The sequence below is a fragment of the Aotus nancymaae genome, unplaced genomic scaffold, assembly GCF_030222135.1.
Source record: "Aotus nancymaae isolate 86718 unplaced genomic scaffold, 86718_ANA_hifiasm-v0.15.2.pri h1tg000250l, whole genome shotgun sequence".
Taxonomy (NCBI): Eukaryota; Metazoa; Chordata; class Mammalia; order Primates; family Aotidae; genus Aotus; species Aotus nancymaae.
Genome location: NW_026988665.1, coordinates 2289798 through 2307731, shown reverse-complemented (window position 1 = coordinate 2307731; position 17934 = coordinate 2289798). Strand labels below are relative to the sequence as shown.

Sequence of the window (17934 nt, the reverse complement as noted above, 5' to 3'; positions counted from 1 at the left end):
CCAGCCTGGCCAACATGGTGAAACCCCGTCACTACTAAAAATATAAAAATTAGCCAGGCACGGTGTGTGTACCTGTAATCCCAGCTCCTCGGGAGGCTAAGGCAGGAGAATCACTTGAACCCAGGAGGCAGAGGTTGCAGTGAGCTGAGATCACACCACTGCACTCCAGCCTGGGTGATACGAGTGAGACCATCTCTAAAAAAAAAAGAGGCTGGGTGTGGTGCCTCACGCCTGTAATCCCAGCACTGTGGAAGGTAGAGGAGGGCAGATTATAAAGGTCAGGAGATTGAGACCAATCTGGCCAACACAGTGAAACCCTGTCTCTACTATAAATACAAAAAATTAGCTGGGTGTAGTGGTGCACACCTGTAATCCCAGCTACTGGAGAGGCTGAGGCAGAAAAATCACATGAACCCAGGAGGCAGAGGTTGCAGTGAGCTGAGATCGCGCCACTGCACTCCAGCCCGGACAACAGTGCAAGACTCTGCCTCAAAAAAATGAAAAAAAAAAAGAGAGAAATGGCCAACAGGCACATGAAAAAATGCTCAGTATCACTTATCATCAAGGAAATGAGACCCAAAACCACAACGACATGCCACCCCATGCTCATTAGGGCGGCTCTTGTCAAGAAACAGAAACGACAGAGCTGGAGAGGACGTGGAGACGGTCTCGCTGGTGCGCTACCACAGCGAGCGGAAGACGCCGCAACCGCTGTGGGAAACAGCATGGCGGTTCTTTAAACAGTTATTGGCCAGGCACGGTGGCTCACGCCTGTAATCCCAACACTTTGGGTGACTGAGGTGGGCAGACTGCTTGAGCCCAGGAGTTCAAGACCAGCCTGGGCAACATGATGAAACCCTGTCTCTACAACAAATACAAAACTTAGCCAGGCATGGTGGCACATGCCTTTAGTCCCAGCTACTTGGGAGGCCAAGACAGGAGAATTGCTTGAGCCCATGAGGCGGAGGCTGCAGGAGCCGTGATCACAGCACTGCACTCCAGCCTGGGCGACACAGTGAGACCCTGTCTCAAAAATAAGTCAATAAAAATGGAACGACCAATGATCCAGCAATTCTGCTTGTGGGTCTACACCCAGAAGAACCGAAGGCAGGGTCTCCAGAAGTCACTATGCACTGTGCTCACAGGCACATCATTCATGACGGCTAAGCCGTGGAAGCCACCCAAGTGTCCAAACAAAATACACCCAGACAACAAGCCTGTGATTTGGTCTTAAGGAAGGAACGAGATTCTGATGCAGGCTCCACATGACGCAGCCCGAGGACACGGTGCGGAATGAAATAGGCCGTCAGAAAAGGACTGTTCCTGCGCGATTCCACTCACGGGGCCCCTGGAGTCACCAAACTCAAAGAACAGAAAGCGGAAGGGTGGGTGTCGCGGGCTGGGGAGGCAGAATGGGGAGTGAGTGTTTCATGAGACAGGGGCTGTGTGGGAAGGTGAAAAGTGACTTCTGGAGATGGACGGTGGTGATGACCGCACAGCAATCAATGCGAGTATGGAATACTGATGAATTCTACCCTTAAAAATGGCTAAGACGGGGCCGGGCTCAGTGGCTCACATCTGTAATCCCAGTACTTTGGGAGGCCGAGATGGGTAGGTCACTTGAGCCCAGGAGCTCGAGACTAGCCCGGGCAACATGGCAAAACCCCGTCTGTACAAAAAAAGAGTTAGCGGAGCGTGGTGACACGCACCTGTGGTCCCAGCCACTCGGGAGGCTGAAGCACAAGGACCACTTGAGCCTGGGAGGCAGAGGCTACAGTGAGCAAGACACCGTCCCCCCTCCCAAAAAAAAGTTAAGATGGCAAAAACAGATGTTATGTACATTTTACCAGACTAGAAAAGAGAGACCTGCGGCGCTAAGAAGGCCCCGGCACGGACGAGCCTTAGGAAGGTCAGGGGGAGAAAAGAACACGCAGGATTTCACTGACACCAAATGTCCAGAATCCGCAGGGCCACAGAGACAGAGGCCAAGTGGAGGCGGCCAGGGGCCAGGGCTGGAGAGGGACAGGGAGTGACCGCTGATGGGGGCCGGGGCTGGAGAGGGACAGGGAATGGCCACTGATGGGCGCTGGGGCTGGAGGGGGACAGGGAGTGGCCACTGACAGGGCCAGGGCTGGAGAGGGACAGGGAGTGACCGCTGACAGGGGCCAGGGCTGGAGAGGGACAGGGAGTGACCGCTGACGGGAGCCGGGGCTGGAGAGGGACAGGGAGTGACCGCTGACGGGCGCTGGGGCTGGAGAGAGACAGGGAGTGGCCGCTGACAGGGTCGGGGCTGGAGAGGGACAGGGAGTGACCACTGACGGGTGCCGGGGCTGGAGAGGGACAGGGAGTGACCACTGACGGGTGCCAGGGCTGGAGAGGGACAGGGAGTGGCCGCTGATGGGGGCCGGGGCTGGAGAGGGACAGGGAGTGACCGCTGACGGGTGCCGGGGCTGGAGAGGGACAGGGAGTGGCCGCTGATGGGGGCCGGGGCTGGAGAGGGACAGGGAGTGGCCGCTGACGGGGGCCGGGGCTGGAGAGGGACAGGGAGTGGCCGCTGACGGGGGCCGGGACTGGAGAGGGACAGGGAGTGGCCGCTGACAGGCGCTAGGGCTGGAGAGGGACAGGGAGTGACGCTGAACGGGGCCAGGACTGGAGAGGGACAGGGAGTGGCCGCTGACGGGCACGGGGTTTCCTTTCTGAATCTATTTTGGGTTTGGAACCATATAGAGTAAGGTGGTAGTTTTAAGTATGGTTTAGAATTTTTTTAAAACTCTATAAAACCAATTAAATTCATAGAGACACACATAGATTGTGCCGGAAGGTCCTCTGCTGACGGTGAGGCCAGGCCCACGGTGCAGCTGCAGGCCTGTCCTCGTCCGCCTCCGGCACCCTCTGTCCACCATCCACACCTCCCAGTCTGACCCTTCTCACTGACCCTGGGCGGTGCTGCCTGAGGTCAAAAACACCTGTGAACACCCCACAGGTGCTAAAACCACAAAGCCCGGGGCAGCGGCCACTGGCGACCAGAGCAGGGTGTCCTGTCTAAGGTAAGTGCTGAAGTCAGAGTAAAAGCGTAGGATGTTAGGGAGAGCGCCAGCCCCGAGCCCTGGTGGCCTGGGCCGCCGTGGGGGCAGCATGAGAACACATACTCACGACACCAGTGCCACGAAACCCACGCCACATCCGGGTTGACATCAGCACACGGGGCAGGGCAGGGATCCCCACCCCCATCACCCACCTCCGACCTCCTCGACAAAGACTCCCCCCACCAAGGCTCTGGTGGAACATCCCCAGCCCGGCTGAGTGGCCCCCAAAGCCATGGAGCCACCCCTGGTCAACATCTCAAGGACCTACTCACGCATCCCAGGAGGTCCTTCCTCAGGGCTTGGCCACGTTCTCTGCATTCCCCACAGTGACTCAGCTGCCACCCCCACGACACCCTCCCCCGCATCCTGTGACCCCAACGTCCCATTCTGCCAATGCAGAGCCGGGCCAATGCGGGCCTCCCTTCCCTACACGAGGCCGGCAGGTCGCCCACATGGACAGAGACAGGCCACTGAGATTACAGACAGAAAGAGCAGACCTCAGACCCCCAGTAGGGCTGAGACGAGAGGTAAATGTGTCGCAGGAATACGCCAGGCTTCCCTGTTCCTGGGGGACACTGGCCACATGGGGACACCCTTGGGTGTGCGCAGTCTCAGCACAGGTGGGACGGATGAGCACAGTCCTGTCACCAACTCAAAAAGTCATCCAGGTGGCAAATAAACACGGCCCGCGGGTCCCCTCCTATAGAGAGCAGCGTGAGGCCACAGGGCACCATGGAGGGGACAACCATTGTCTCACCCACGGGGAGTGCCTATCTTGTTTACGCATTTCTGTATCTGTAAAAATGCACAGATGGTTACGGTGACCCATGTCCTCCCAGGGTTCGTGCTCCAGGGTCCGTGGGGCATGGGCACCCAGAGGGAGGGTCCCAGGAAAGGTCACCACTAGGACAGCTGTGGAGGCGACCGGGGCAGCTATGGGGGTGACCAGGGCAGCTGTGGGGGTGACCGGGGCAGCTGTGGGGGTGATCGGGGCAGCTGTGGAGGTGAGCGGGGCCCTGAAGCCCACGTCTGACCAACTGCCTCCAAACCCTTCCCTCCCAGGGTCAGGGGTTCATGCAGGTGGGTTTTCATGTCACAAGGTCTGCTCCCACCCAGCCCTGCCCTGAGCTGCTCCAGGAACCCTCTGAACAGCCCCACCTCAGAAACTCTCCCTGACCCACCCCTGCAGGGCCCCTGCAGCTCACAGCCGGCCCCAGTCCCACCAGAAGCAAAATGACACGTGGGCCGAGCACCCCTGCTCCTGGACCTCCAGCCTGTGTGGCCTCCATCTAGCACTCTCGGGACCCAGGACACCCTTACCCCTGGGACTCCCTATCCCTCCACTGCCTTCTCAATATGGCCCCTGAATTCCAACCTGCACCCTCGCCCGGCCGCTCCCACCCCATGCCACGGACCTCTCATGTGTCATCTCCCCTCCACCTGCATCCCATCGGGACACATGAGGTCCCCGTCTCTCCGGCCCAGGCGGTACCCACCTCCAAGAGGCACAACCAGGGCTAAACAAAGGAGCTAGCATCGCCTCCACCTCCTCACACCCGCCCCACACTCCCAAATCCATCCCAGGTGTCCACCTGCCACGGCCACACCACACCTCCCTGTCAGGCCCTGGGCAGGTCCAACCCTCGGACCACACGCTCCACTCCTGCCAGGGCCCCCTCTGGATATCTCCTCAGCCTTGCTGGCAATGGTTCAGGGATCCCTGTTCACTGAGGACCTGGAACCGGGAAGCAACGCCACCCTGTCCCCGGGGAGATGGTGGAAATCCCGTGGCCCCTGGGGCCTCCCTCAGGCTAAGCGCCGCCAAAGCTCTGTTCAGCCCCAACTTCTCGCTGGAAGCCGAGACTCTCACCCCGACTGTCCACTTGCCCTGTTGGCCCAAATCTGCTCCCATCCCCGGTTCCCGCCCAACACAGCACCGCAGACACCCAGCATCCAGCCTGAGGCCAGCCTGGAGTACGCCCTGGCAGCAGGGGTTGGGGACACCCTGCCAGAAGGACACTGAGCCACGTGCCCTGCGCTGGACAGGCAGTGGCCTCAGTCCAGGAGCTCCTGCCCACACAATGAACAAGGCGTGGCACAGACGCTGGAAGCAGTGAAGGGCCATGGGATGCACGGCCCGAGGGCAGTGTGGCCACCTGCTCAGGGCCCAGCGGTTTCCAGGATACGGTAGAAGTTGCCTCTGAGGCCACAGCCCCCGGGACTCACTTTCCTTCCTCTCCTCCTGATGAGCCAGAGTGGAATGAAAGGAGACCCTACCCCAGCTCAGGGGCCAGCAGGGCCAGGAGGGGCGGTCAGCTGGCGCGGGGTGGTCACGAACTGAGGCAGCTACATGGGAGCAGTGCCTGTCCAGCCTCCCACCTGGCCTCTCCCTCCTGGGGAGACAGCGGGGCACCCTGGACTTCTCATGCCACCAACTAGCCACGCAAGTCCCCCGTCACACGGTGCCGTCAGCCAGAACACACACGGGTCACCACGGCTGCTCGCACCTCGACACTCCGCGAGGGCAAACCTCCGAAGACAGCACCGCTGCCACCTTGGCACGACAAGCCCGGCGCAGGCGCTCCCAGTACTCACTGTCTTCTCCTGGACACGGCATGCCTGGCTGCTCGGGGGTGCTCGGGAACACTGGGCGAGAGAGGAAGAGACAGTGTCAGCGCCCCGCAGCCGCCATTCAGCACGGTCCCAAGGAAGTCCCGCCCCAGTCAGGCTGAGCACTGACAGTGTGACTTCACGTGAGACCCCCGTGGCGTTGCCGAGAGCCCGCTGCTGGGGGACGTGAAACCCAGTGTGTCCACACAGGCCTGGCTCCATTACGTAGGACTTTAAAACCCACGGAAAAATTTAGGGTAAACGGCAATCAGAGGGACCTGGACAGCAAAGCTGCCGGGAAGCTAGTGATTCGTGCCCTTAAATGACGTGAAGATGCGGAAGCACTGCAATTACTTTCAAAGTTGACTTTTAAAAGCACGTTGGACTCCATTTCCTTATATTCAAAACTGAATTCAAAATTATTTTAACATACATCCGGGACTTCCACAGAAAATTATTAAAATAGATGCTTAGGAAGTATTAACACTTGGCCGGGCACAGTGACTCGCACCTGTAATCCCAGGACTCTGGGAGGCCCAGATGAAAGGATGCCTCGAGGCCAGGAGTTCAACACCAGCCTGGCCAACACGATGAAACCCTGTCTCTACTAAAAATACAAAAATTAGGCGGGCATGGTGGCACACACCTGTGGTCCCAACTACCTGGGAGACCGAGGCAGGAGAATCGCTTGTACCAGGAGGCAGAGGTTGCAGTGAGCAGAGATCGCGCCACTGCACTCCAGCCTGGGGGACAGAGACTCGGAAAAGCCAAATCAAAACAAAAAGTTTTGGAGAGATGGAGGTCTCACTGGTGCCCAGGTTGGTCTCGAACTCCTAGGCTGAAGTGATCTCGGCCTCCCAAAGTACTGGGATTACAGGCATGAGGCACTGCACTCGGCCTAAGCTTTAAATCTAAATCCACATGGATGTAAAGGGCTACAAAGATTAAGTATTGTAACCAAGTAGCCTGGTGTCCAGGAGAATGACGGACCTGCAGGAACTGCGGGCGGCCCCAGCTCTCGTCCCATCTTGAGCTCAGTGGTCCATGGCCAGCCAGAAGTGGACACAGATGTGGCTGGCTGGCCACAGCTGCTGGAACCACACTAGCAGGCCCCACAGACGCCCCGCAGACCCCCGGCAGGACTGGGAGCAGCTAAAGTGTCCCCAAAGGCAGTGGAAATGACAAGTCACATCTCCCATGCATCAGCTCATTACGGGGCTTCGCACTTGAAGCTGAGGACAGCTGTGAGCCTGCAGTCAGGCCCAGAGAGCACGGGGCAGGTGAGGTGGCTGGTGGGGCCGTCCCCACTGTCCGCACGCACCGCAGGCCCCACGCTGGCCACTGGAGCCTCTGAGCGGCTTATGGGCTCTTCATAAGAGCAGTTTTCATTTGGGCTCATAAAATGTCAAAGAGCAAAAAAACTCAATGGCATTACATTAGACATCCCTAAAGCCCCTGGCATCATGAGATTTTAAACCATGATCCTATATGGCTTCCAACCCCCTAGGCGGTCTGGCAGACACCTATGGCCAGGAACAGCCCCCCAGAGCCACCCACCACAGACCCCGCCACTGACCATGGATGATGAGGTCTTCGTCCCTGTGCTGACGGGCCAGGCGGAAAGCCTCCTCCAGCTCCATCTGGGAGGACACCGTGCAAGGGTCACCTGGGCAGGGCAGGAGACGGTGCTGAAGTCACTGAAGGCCCAAGGCAAAGGGGGCCGTGACAGGCCCCCTGAGCACACTGGACAAGAGTCTGGGGACAAAGTCTCACTGCTCAGACCGGCCACCTCCCGGTAGGGTCGGGAGGTCCAAGGATGGCCGTCCACACTCAGGAGTCACCCAGCCCCCATGCCATGTCAGAGTCTACACCCGCGAAGGGAAGTCAGTCCCCCGCAGCCCTGGGTGCTGCCTGGAGGGCTCAGCAGTGAGCAGGTCTGAGGACATTCTCCTGGGCAGAGGGAAACCTCCTCGCCCTCTACAGCTGGACAAGGACACGGTAGTGTACAGAACCCACGCCCTGCAGGGCTGCACCCAACCTAACGGCAGCGCCATCAGGCTCCGCCTGCACGGCCGTGGCCTCGGCCAACAGCTGCCTGCCGGTCCCTGGAGAAAGGGGTCTCTCTGGACGTCTCCCAATCCCCTCATTTCTTAGGATGTGTGTCTGACTAAGAGAGAGGAGGTGCAGCCTGCAGGCCCTGGCTGCACGCGCCCTCCCCTTGGTCCTTAGAAAATGAAAAGCCTGTGTATGATAGAACATGTTAGGAAGAATAATAAAAAGGAAAATGAAGAGCCCATCCTCGCAGAGGCACCTATGGAAAAGTCCAGGACACGAGAAGGGCGGTCAGAGGAGGGTGTGAGGAACTGCCCAGGGTGGGCCAGGGAGACCCCCTGCAGCCCCCTCCTGGTGACCACGACCACAGCCCTTCCAAGGGGCATCTGGGCCCAGGTCCACTCTAAGCATTTTCGGCCACCCTCTTTCCCACCATCCCCGCTGGGGAAACTTTGGCTTCAACAAGCTTAATTCCAGGGTTTTAAGTCTCCCCACAGAAGAGGCTGAGCAGACTATGCACACAGAGGCTCCAGGCGAAGTCCCTGAGGCTGAGGACGTGGGACAAGGGCTACCTTCACTGTCCACCCACTTGAGGGTGAGTGGGTGCTCCTGGTGCAGACGGCACATGTCTCTCACTTCCTCACAGAGCTCCTCGAAGGTGGTGGCGGCATCCACGCTGGTGATGAAGATGTCCCTGGGGCAGGGGGGACATGGGCGCCTGTTACCGTGTGGCATATTGGAATCCACTTGAATAATGATTACTGATTAACCAAATCATTGATTAGATCAATGAAACTTTCCCCAAACACAATACGACAGCCCCACCCACCCATACACACAAAAGAGAACCATTAACTATAACGTTACATAGTTTAAATAAACTACCACCATAAGCTTCCTTGCACAGAGAAGAAAGCGCTACCACCTGGCTGGCAAGACTGAGGCCAAAAACGTCAGAAGAGAAAGCGCCCTCTTGTGGGAAGCCGGGTAACCGCACCTGCTAGGGCACCCATTCAAGTTCACCCAAATGTAGGTGACCTCGACGGTGGGAGAGCCCGGTCACTTCAGGCCCGCTGGCTTCGTGAAGGTCGAGGAACCCAGTCCAACCTCCCCCCAGACCCCGATGGTGCCAGTAGTGGAAGCCAGACCTTCAGGCGTGACGTGGCAGGGGATTACGTGATTCCATAGTGAAAGGCCCCTCTTTAGACCCTGGCCGGGGACTGGGTCCCTCATGCAGCTATCACAGAAACCCAGGCACATTGCCTTTTGAAAACCCAGTCCCAGTGTGTCACTGTCTTTTATCTATTCAGCCAGAGACAGGACCCGACCCCCACGGACTGGAGAAGCTCGGGGACTCCCGGGCACCCCTAGAGGGCTGGCCTTCCCTGCTGAGGGAACCAACATCCTCCCAGCGCCCCCTGCACGGAGCACCCCCCTTGTGGAGGGAAGAGCCCACCGTGGGCCCTGCTGGTGTTTCCTGAACCTCTGAGCGGGAATCACACCCTCACGGAACACACTGAAATTGCAGGAAAATCCACAACTTTCTGACACCCACAAGAGCGCGGGGCAAGAGCTCATACCTCTAACGAGAAGCCCGAAGGGCTGTGAGACATCCCGAATGACAGAGACGCAGGCTCCGCTCTCCGCTGACGCCTGGCTCCCCATCAGGGCTAACTGAATTCATCAGACAAGTTTCCAGAAACAAAGTTCTCGTCCCAGACAAGAGCTCCAGTGCAAACAGAACACAAGATCCCTCCACAGCCAGGCACAGCAGCCCAGGCCTCCGGCCCACAGGCCTCACACAGTCACCCTGGGCCACCTGGGGCTGGGTGAAGACGCCCCAGCTACCCACCCCTTCCTGCTGGAACCGGCCCCACAGGGACCAACCTGGCTCCGTCTTCACCACCTCCCTCGGCATCACAGCAGATTAGAAAAGTGAGGAATGGGGGTCACACACCTGTCACCCTGGGGTCACCCCAAGCTGGCATCCACGCTTTCTGCCTGACCTGGCATCCACCAGTCCAGCCACCAGAAACTCCAGAGGGGGAGTGGGCTAGCCCTTCACCTTTGACCTCCTCTTGCCCCATGCCCCTCCCCCTACAGTCTTGCCCCCAGGTTGAAGCCACTGTTTTCCTGCCAATCTGGAGGCCAGGTGGGCAGCTCCAGTAAAACCCCAGGGCCACCTGGGGAAGTGTCCGGTCACCACCTCCAACCCCATCCCAATCCTGAATCAAACAGCTGCTCTGTCCCTTGGAAAGGGCATCCAGGACCCAGCACCCAGCTGGACCGCCAGGGATAAGACTCCTGTGCCTCCGTGGGCCCCAGCACCAAGTCCTGGGCTTTGCACACAGAAGCTCCCTGAACACAAAAGTTTTGGTAAAAGGCTGAGCTGGGCCAGGTGCGGTTCCTCACACCTGTAATCCCAGCGCTTTGGGAGGCTGAAGCGAGCAGATCACAAGGTCAGGAGTTCGAGACCATCCTGGCCAACATGGTGAAACCCCGTCCCTACTAAAAATACAAAAAATTAGCTGGGCATGATGGCGGGTGCCTGTAATCCCAGCTACTCGGGAGGCTGAGGCAGGAGAATCGCTTGAACCTGGGAGGTGGAGGTTTCGGTGAGCTGAGACCACACCACTGCACTCCAGCCTGGGCGACAGAGAGACTCCCTCTCAAAAGAAAAAGTCTGCACTGAAGAGGAAAGAGCCAGCACCAGTGTTTATGACCCTAGCAGGGGGGGCACCTGAGACCCGGTCTGGGAGCCTGGCCCAGGTCACCTGAGACTCCCTGAAAACACAGGTGCCTGGGGACCCCTCGGGCCCTCGAGTAACTGCCATAGGGGGCGGGGAGGGGGGGTCGAGGATTGGATCTCAAGTGCACCCAGAGGGCCCTGAGGGGATGGGCAAAGATAACGGGGTGGCCATGCCCCATGGGGGTGACTGAAGAGCTCCCGCTTTTTCTAGAGACTAGTCTTCCATGTGTCAAGGACAGCAGCGTCTCACCCCAGTGATGGAGTTTCTAGGGCTTTCCATAACCCAGTGCTGATCCTGGCAGGTGCCTTCTGCAACTGCGTCACTGCCCTAAGGCCTGGTCTCCCACCCCACAGCCAGTCCCCTGGGAGGCACTGGGTGCCCGGAGGGGAGATGGGAGAAGGAATGGTAAGAGGGTGGATAGCCAGAGGGGAGAAGCACCCTGGGGGTGGGGGAGGGGCTGACAGGAGGAAGGTGAAGGAAAGGGTGCAGCAGGGAAGGGAGAGAGGGGAGAGGGGGAAGGGCAGGGAAAACAACAGGGAAAGAGGGAGGAAGAGGAGGGGGTGGGGAGAGAGGGGAGAGAGTCCAGGAAGGGAGGGAAGAGGAAGGGGTGGGAGCTCGGTCTCTCCAGCCAGGGAAACCAGAGTCACCGGGTGGAATTACACCCGCTCCACAACCAAAGTGCTCCCAGGGGCCGAAGCAGGGAGAAGGAGGACGACCGGCCCAGAGCTCTGGGGGAATCCAGTCCCCGCAATGCAGAAGGGTCCAGGCCCCTGCAGCCCTGCGGGTGTGGACCTCCCTCTCCCAGGACACCCCTGACCCCCGCACCATCCCCTGCGGCCCAATGTGATGGCTCCAGGCTGGGAAGGAGACAGAAGCCCAGGTCCCGGGACAAATCCGACAGCCAGGACCTCAACGATGACACGTTTAACCCGCCGACCTCCAGGACAGAACACATGGGTGCCGTGGAACCCTCGGGGTCCGTCCCCCAGAAATCCCTTTCTTCCAGCTCTGGCACCAAACTCACCCCCAGCGCACCCCGAGGGTTCCAGTGCTTGCCAGAGGGGGGCTGCAGAGGCCCCAACCTTCCCAAAGAAGAGACAACCAAGCCTCCTCAACAAACCAGGGGCCACGCAGCCCCGGAGGCCTGACCTGAGACCCCAAGACAAGATTCGCAAGGAGCTGAACCCCTCAGATTCACAGGGCGGCACAGAGACCTCCCGGGCACAGTCCTGAGTGGGCGTGGCCCGGGAAAGGTGTCACCCGTCTCCCCTCTCTCCCCACCGCCAATCCCTGCCTCTGGGGGTCAGGCCGCCACCGCGGGAGCTGAGTGCGCGCCGGGCTGGAGAAGGCCTTCGGGATCCCCAGGACCCCCCCGGTGAAACCCGAAGCCTGCACTCCGCTCCCCTCCCGCACACGCAGCAGCGGCCACCCCGCGGGAGCCGAGGTCCGAGTTCGGGGCTCCTGGAGACGCGCGCGCCGGAGGAGGAACACTCGCGGGTCCCGCCTTCCCCACCGCCCGCACTTCGGGGGCAGCGGCCCCTCCGCGGAGCCTGAGCCCGGCCACCCGGAGCGCCCCCTCCGCCCCCGCAGCGCGGCCCAGAGGCCGAGGCCCGGGGTCCAGGAGCCCCGGTTCCGACCCTGCCCACCCCCACCGCCAGGCAGCGACCCCGGGGGCAGCTCGGCCACGCCGTCGCCCCCAAACGCCCCGGTCCCCGCCCGACCCCCGAACCCTGCCGGGGGCTGCACCGGAGCCACCGCGCCCGCGCCCCGGGGCCTGGGACTCGGCCTCAAGCGAGACCCACTGCCGAAAACGACGGGAGAAAGTGGAGAAAACGCCGATTTTAAGACACTCGCCAGGAGTTTCCACAACTCGATGGAAACGTTTCGTTCTCACAGGTTTCTGACCTGAACGCCGCTGCCCAACTTTCCGGCGAAAACGTCCCCGACGGAGACCGGGGAGGAGCGCGCGGCTCGGGTGCGAGCCGGGAACCCGCTCCGGGAAGGGGCCCCGCGCTGCCGACAGGCGTCCGCGGGTGACGCTCGGTGGGCTCGGAACCTCCCGAGACAGCCCCGGGCCCGCCGCGATCTCGCCGCCGCCGCCCGCTTTCCCCTCCCTCCGCGCAGGAGCCCCGACGGCGCAGTCCCCGCACCTCCCGCCGCTGCTCCCGCCTCACCCTCCGTAGTGCGCCTTGAGGCGGACGCGGCCGCTGCTCCCGTCCATCTTGGGGCCGGTCCTGCTGGGCATGGCGCGCTCCGCCGGCCGCCGTCAGCGCGGCGCCCCGGGTGCTGCGGCCATGGCGCGGGGCCCGGGCGGCGGGGCGGGGGCGCCCGGAGGGGTCGCGGCGGAACGCGGAAGGCAGCGCGCAGGGGGACCGACGGCGCCGGGCCGGCCGACCACGCGGAACTCCGGCGGCGCGCGGGGCTGGGGGTGCGCGCGGGGCGGGTGGGACGAGCGGGGAAGGAGCGGGGACGGAGCGGGGCGCGAGGGGGCGCGCGGGACCGGACCGTCCGGCGAGGGCGGGGGCGGTGTCCGAACATGGCGGACCGAGGTAGAGCCGGCGGCCAATCCACAGGGCGGGCGGTCCCAGGGCGGGCGGTGGCACCTGCGGCCAATGAGGGCGAGGCGGGGCCGCCACCTGGGCCAATCCTCGGGGGACCCCGGCCGCGGCCCAATGGCGAGGCGCGGGCGGCTACCTGTCGGGCGGGGCGCGCGCACCTGCGCCAATGGGACCGCGCGCTGCCCGGCTCTGCCCAGCAACCCTCGGGGCCCCGGCCCGGGGGACGGAGCGGCACTCTCCGCGCGGGACCCTCGGCGAAGCGCTCCCGGCCGCGGCGTCCCCGGGACCTCGCTGGAAACGCCAGTTCTCGGCCCCGCCCAGACCCTCCGAATCGAAACTCCTGCGGCCCGCGCTGCCAGCCTGAGGGCCCGGCCGTCCAGGGATCCCCGACATCTCACACGGGCGGTACTGAAGCTGCGAGGGGCGGAGAACCCGGCCAAGGCCGCGCACGGGAGGCTTCGGACTCGGGTTCTCGGGGCCCCAGCCCCGCTCCCACCCCGGCGAATCCAAGGTCCCCTGGAGGGAAGGTCCGTCCACACTCGCCGAGTACTCCCGCTCGCTCCTCCTCCCAGATCAAGGACACGGCATTGGCCCGAGTCGCCAGGAACCTCATTTCTGAAAACACAGCCTCTCGAGCCTTACTCAGGGGGCTTGATCTGGGCAGTCGCCCCCCAGGCCCCTCCACCGCCGCTCAGCTCCTTGCCTCCTGGGCTCCTCCCCTGAAATGCGGTCGTTTTCCCTGATCAGCCCATCCCGTCCTGGCTCCATCCACTGAAGCCTAGATCTGCTGCCCGCAGGACCTCACACAAGGACCAGGTGGACACGCCCCTCATCCAGGCACAGCTTAGGCCACGCCCTCACGCTCCTCCCCCAGGCACAGCTCAGGCCACGCCCTCACGCCCCTCACCCAGACACAGCTCAGGCCGCGCCCTCACGCCCCTCATCCAGACACAGCTCAGGCCACGCCCTCACTCCCCTCACCCGGGCGCAGCTCAGGCCACGCCCTCACGCTCCTCCCCCAGGCACAGCTCAGGCCACGCCCTCACGCCCCTCACCCACACACAGCTCAGGCCACGCCCTCACGCCCCTCACCCAGACGCAGCTCAGGCCACGCCCTCACGCCCCTCACCCAGACGCAGCTCAGGCCACGCCCTCACGCCCCTCACCCAGACGCAGCTCAGGCCACGCCCTCACGCCCCTCACCCAGACGCAGCTCAGGCCACGCCCTCACGCCCCTCACCCAGACACAGCTCAGGCCACGCCCTCACGCCCCTCACCCAGACACAGCTCAGGCCACGCCCTCACGCCCCTCACCCGGGCGCAGCTCAGGCCACGCCCTCACGCCCCTCACCCGGGTGCAGCTCAGGCCACGCCCTCACGCCACTCACCCAGACACAGCTCAGGCCACGCCCTCACGCCCCTCACCCAGACGCAGCTCAGGCCACGCCCTCACGCCCCTCCCCCAGGCACAGCTCCGGCCACGCCCTCTCCTCCGAAGCTGTCTTTCCTTCTTTTTTTTTATAGTTAGAAGTTGTTTTATTATATCATTGTTACAGCTTTCCATAAAAGGGTGCAAGATTTGTACGTGTGAATAGAAGACAAGATAAAAATTACCGTCGAATACGTCTATACCTTGATTGTAAAATGAATTTATTTTCTTCATTAAATAAACAGCGTTCATTGTATATCTTCAGTTTCAAATAATTTTATCTACACTGTCTAGATAATTAGCCAGTGATAGCAACCCTACTTCCTCTAAAAATACCTGATATTTGAAAGGCTAAACATGGAAAGCAATACTATATGACGGATGTGGCAGGAAATATAAATCACTCCAAAATTTGGTCTCCCCTTTTCAATCATAGTATAAACAATAACTTTTATACAGTTTGTATTTTCAGATAGATGTTTCTATATCAATAGCTTCCAATGAGTGAGATTCAAGCAAAATATGTTTGGTTGAAAATTTTTGTAACATTATCTTAAAAGACAATTACTAATTGCCTTACCCCCCTTATTCTTATTCTTTTTGTTTTTCTTCTGGGTTGAGGTATAAATATAATGGCAAGATTTGGACCAACTGTGTTAGACTATGAGTTCAAACTGGAAATAGAATTCAGGCTTGAAGAAAAAAGCTATGGGATGCTGGTTCCATGAGTATGTTAATATTACCAATACTGTCTTTGGACGACCTAATTTTACACTCTGTGTGAGAGGAGACCAAACTATGTATTGAATTTAAGATTCTTTTTTTTTAATTGCATTTTAGGTTTTGGGGTACATGTGAAAAACATGCAAGATTGTTGCATAGGTGCATACATGGCAGTGTGATTTGCTGCCTTCCTCCCCTTCACCTATATGTGGCATTTCTCCCCATGCTATCTCTCCCCGACTCCCCATCCCCTGCTGTCCCCCCCACTCCCCACCAACAGACCCCAGTGTATAGTGCTCCCCTCCCTGTGTCCATGTGTTCCCATTGTTCAACACCCATCTATGAGTGAGAACATGCGATATTTGATTTTGTGATCTTGTGTCAGTTTGCTAAGAATGATGGTTTCCAGGTTCATCCATGTCCCTACAAAGGACACGAACTCATCGTTTTTTATGGCTGCATAATATTCCATGGTGTATATGTGCCACATTTTTCCCGTCCAGTCTATCATCGATGGGCATTTGGGTTGTTTCCAGGTCTTTGCTATTGTAAACTGTGCTGCAATGAACATTCGTGTGCATGTGTCCTTATAGTAGAATGATTTATAATCCTTTGGATATATACCCAGTAATGGGACTCCTGTGTCAAATGGAATTTCTATTTCTAGGTCCTTGAGGAATCGCCACACTGTCTTCCACAATGGTTGCACTAATTTACACTCCCACCAACAGTGTAAAAGTGTTCCTATTTCTCCACATCCTCTCCAGCATCTGTTGTCTCCAGATTTTTTAATGATTGCCATTCTAACTGGCGTGAGATGATATCTCAATGTAGTTTTCATTTGCATTTCTCTAATGACCAGTGATGATGAGCATTTTTTCATATGCTTGTTGGCCTCATATATGTCTTCTTTTGTAAAGTATCTGTTAATATCCTTCGCCCATTTTGAATGGGCTTGTTTGTTTTTTTCTTGTAAATCTGTTCTACTTCGTTGTAAATTCTGGATATCAGCCCTTTGTCAGATGGGTAGATTGCAAAATTTTTTTCCCATTCTGTTGGTTGCCGATTCACTCTAATGACTGTTTTTTTTGCTGTGCAGAAGCTGTGGAGTTTGATTAGGTCCTATTTGTCTATTTTGGCTTTTGTTGCCAATGCTTTTGGTGTTTTGGTCATGAAGTCCTTGCCTACGCCTATGTCCTGAATGGTTTTGCCTAGGTTTTCTTCTAGGGTTTTTATGGTTTTAGGTCTTATGTTTAAGTCTTTAATCCATCTGGAGTTAATTTTAGTGTAAGGTGTCAGGAAGGGGTCCAGTTTCTGCTTTCTGCACATGGCTAGCCAGTTTTCCCAACACCACTTATTGAACATGGAATCCTTTCCCCATTGCTTGTTTTTTTCAGGTTTGTCAAAGATCGGATGGTTGTAGATTTGTTGTGTCGCCTCCGACGCCTCTGTTCTGTTCCATTGGTCTATATCTCTGTTTTGGTACCAGTACCATGCTGTTTTGATTACTGTCCTTCCTTCTTAAACACCTTTTGCACCCTCCCTCCGCCCGCCAACCCATCGCTCCTCCTCCTCAGCAAAGCTTCTGCCAAGCCGGCCCCTCCCTGGCTGCCTCTCCTGCTGCCAGCCACTCCCACGTTTTAAATACAGGGGTCGTTTCTCAGACCTTTTCCTTTTTTTTTTCTTGAGACAGAGTTTCACTCTTGTCGTCCAGGCTGGAGTGCCGTGGCACAATCTCAGCTCACTGCAACCTCTGCCTACCGGGTTCAAGCCATTCTCCTGCCTCAGCCTCCTGAGTAACTGAGATTGTAAGTGCCCGCCACCACGCCCAACTGATTTTTGTATTTTTAGTAGAGATGAGGTTTCACCATGTTGGTCAGGCTGGTCTCAAACTCCCGACCTCAGGTGATTCCCCCTCCTCGGCCTCCCAAAGTGCTGGGATGACATTTTCTTATCAGAAACCTACTGAAAAGGCTCACACGTCCCCCACCCCCGGTTCCAGCTCCCCAAATCTCCCATCCATCCCCCTCCTGGTCTGCAGCTTTTAAAAGTGTGGAGCCCTGGCCTCGACCTTTGGACCACTTCACAGCCCCAGCTCACATGGCCCTGCTGAGCTCCTGACCAAGGCTCACCGGCCCCGGGCGTCCTCCTAACCAGCTTCTCAGCTAACCTCTTCCCCACCTTGGTGGCACCCACTCCATCTTTCTGGGTCATCAAAGTCCCCCTGGTGGTTCCCATCACTCCTGGAGGGAAAGCCTGCTCCTCTGCCCTGGCCTCCCAGCCTCCCTGCTGCCCCAGCCTCCCGGCCTTTGCTCAGCCACTCCTCTCCCAGGAGCACCTGCCTGCAGAGACCCGCTGGACTGGCGCCCACACTTCTTGGAGTCCCTAGCATGCCTGATACACATTTCGGCAATCTACTCCTCTCCCCCATCTCCATGAGGCAACCCCCTCTGTGTCCCTAGCACGGGCACGAAGCCCCATGCCCATCAGCTGGACATGAATGGGGCAGAGAGTAGAGGTGATGGAGCGCCCTGGCAGGGCAGCGATGAGCGGGAATCTAGCAGCCTGGGAGCCAGGCACCTGTCGGCCCAGCTCTCCCACTCCAGGCCCCATGTCCAGAGCTGTGGCTTTGTCCGAAGTCCAGCCTGGCAACGTGGCCTGGGCGCTTCCTGATGGGCAGGGAAGAGCAGGGTTTCGCCCCGGTGGGGCCGTGCTTGGAAGGGGTC

At 58.9% G+C, this 17934-nt stretch overlaps 1 protein-coding gene across 1 annotated transcript in view; it reads right to left on the bottom strand.

Moving 5' to 3' along the window:
• PRKCZ (protein kinase C zeta) overlaps positions 1-12920 on the bottom strand; it is a 131646-nt gene extending 118726 nt beyond the window's left edge. The window contains exons 1-4 of the mRNA XM_064371952.1: positions 12673-12920; positions 8321-8442; positions 7273-7362; positions 5682-5732 (exon numbers count right to left, since the gene is read on the bottom strand). Coding sequence (XP_064228022.1) covers positions 5682-5732; positions 7273-7362; positions 8321-8442; positions 12673-12743 — 334 coding nt within the window. The 5' untranslated portion in view covers positions 12744-12920. The remainder of the gene's footprint in view (positions 1-5681; positions 5733-7272; positions 7363-8320; positions 8443-12672) is intronic.
• Between the last annotated feature and the right edge of the window lie 5014 nt (positions 12921-17934).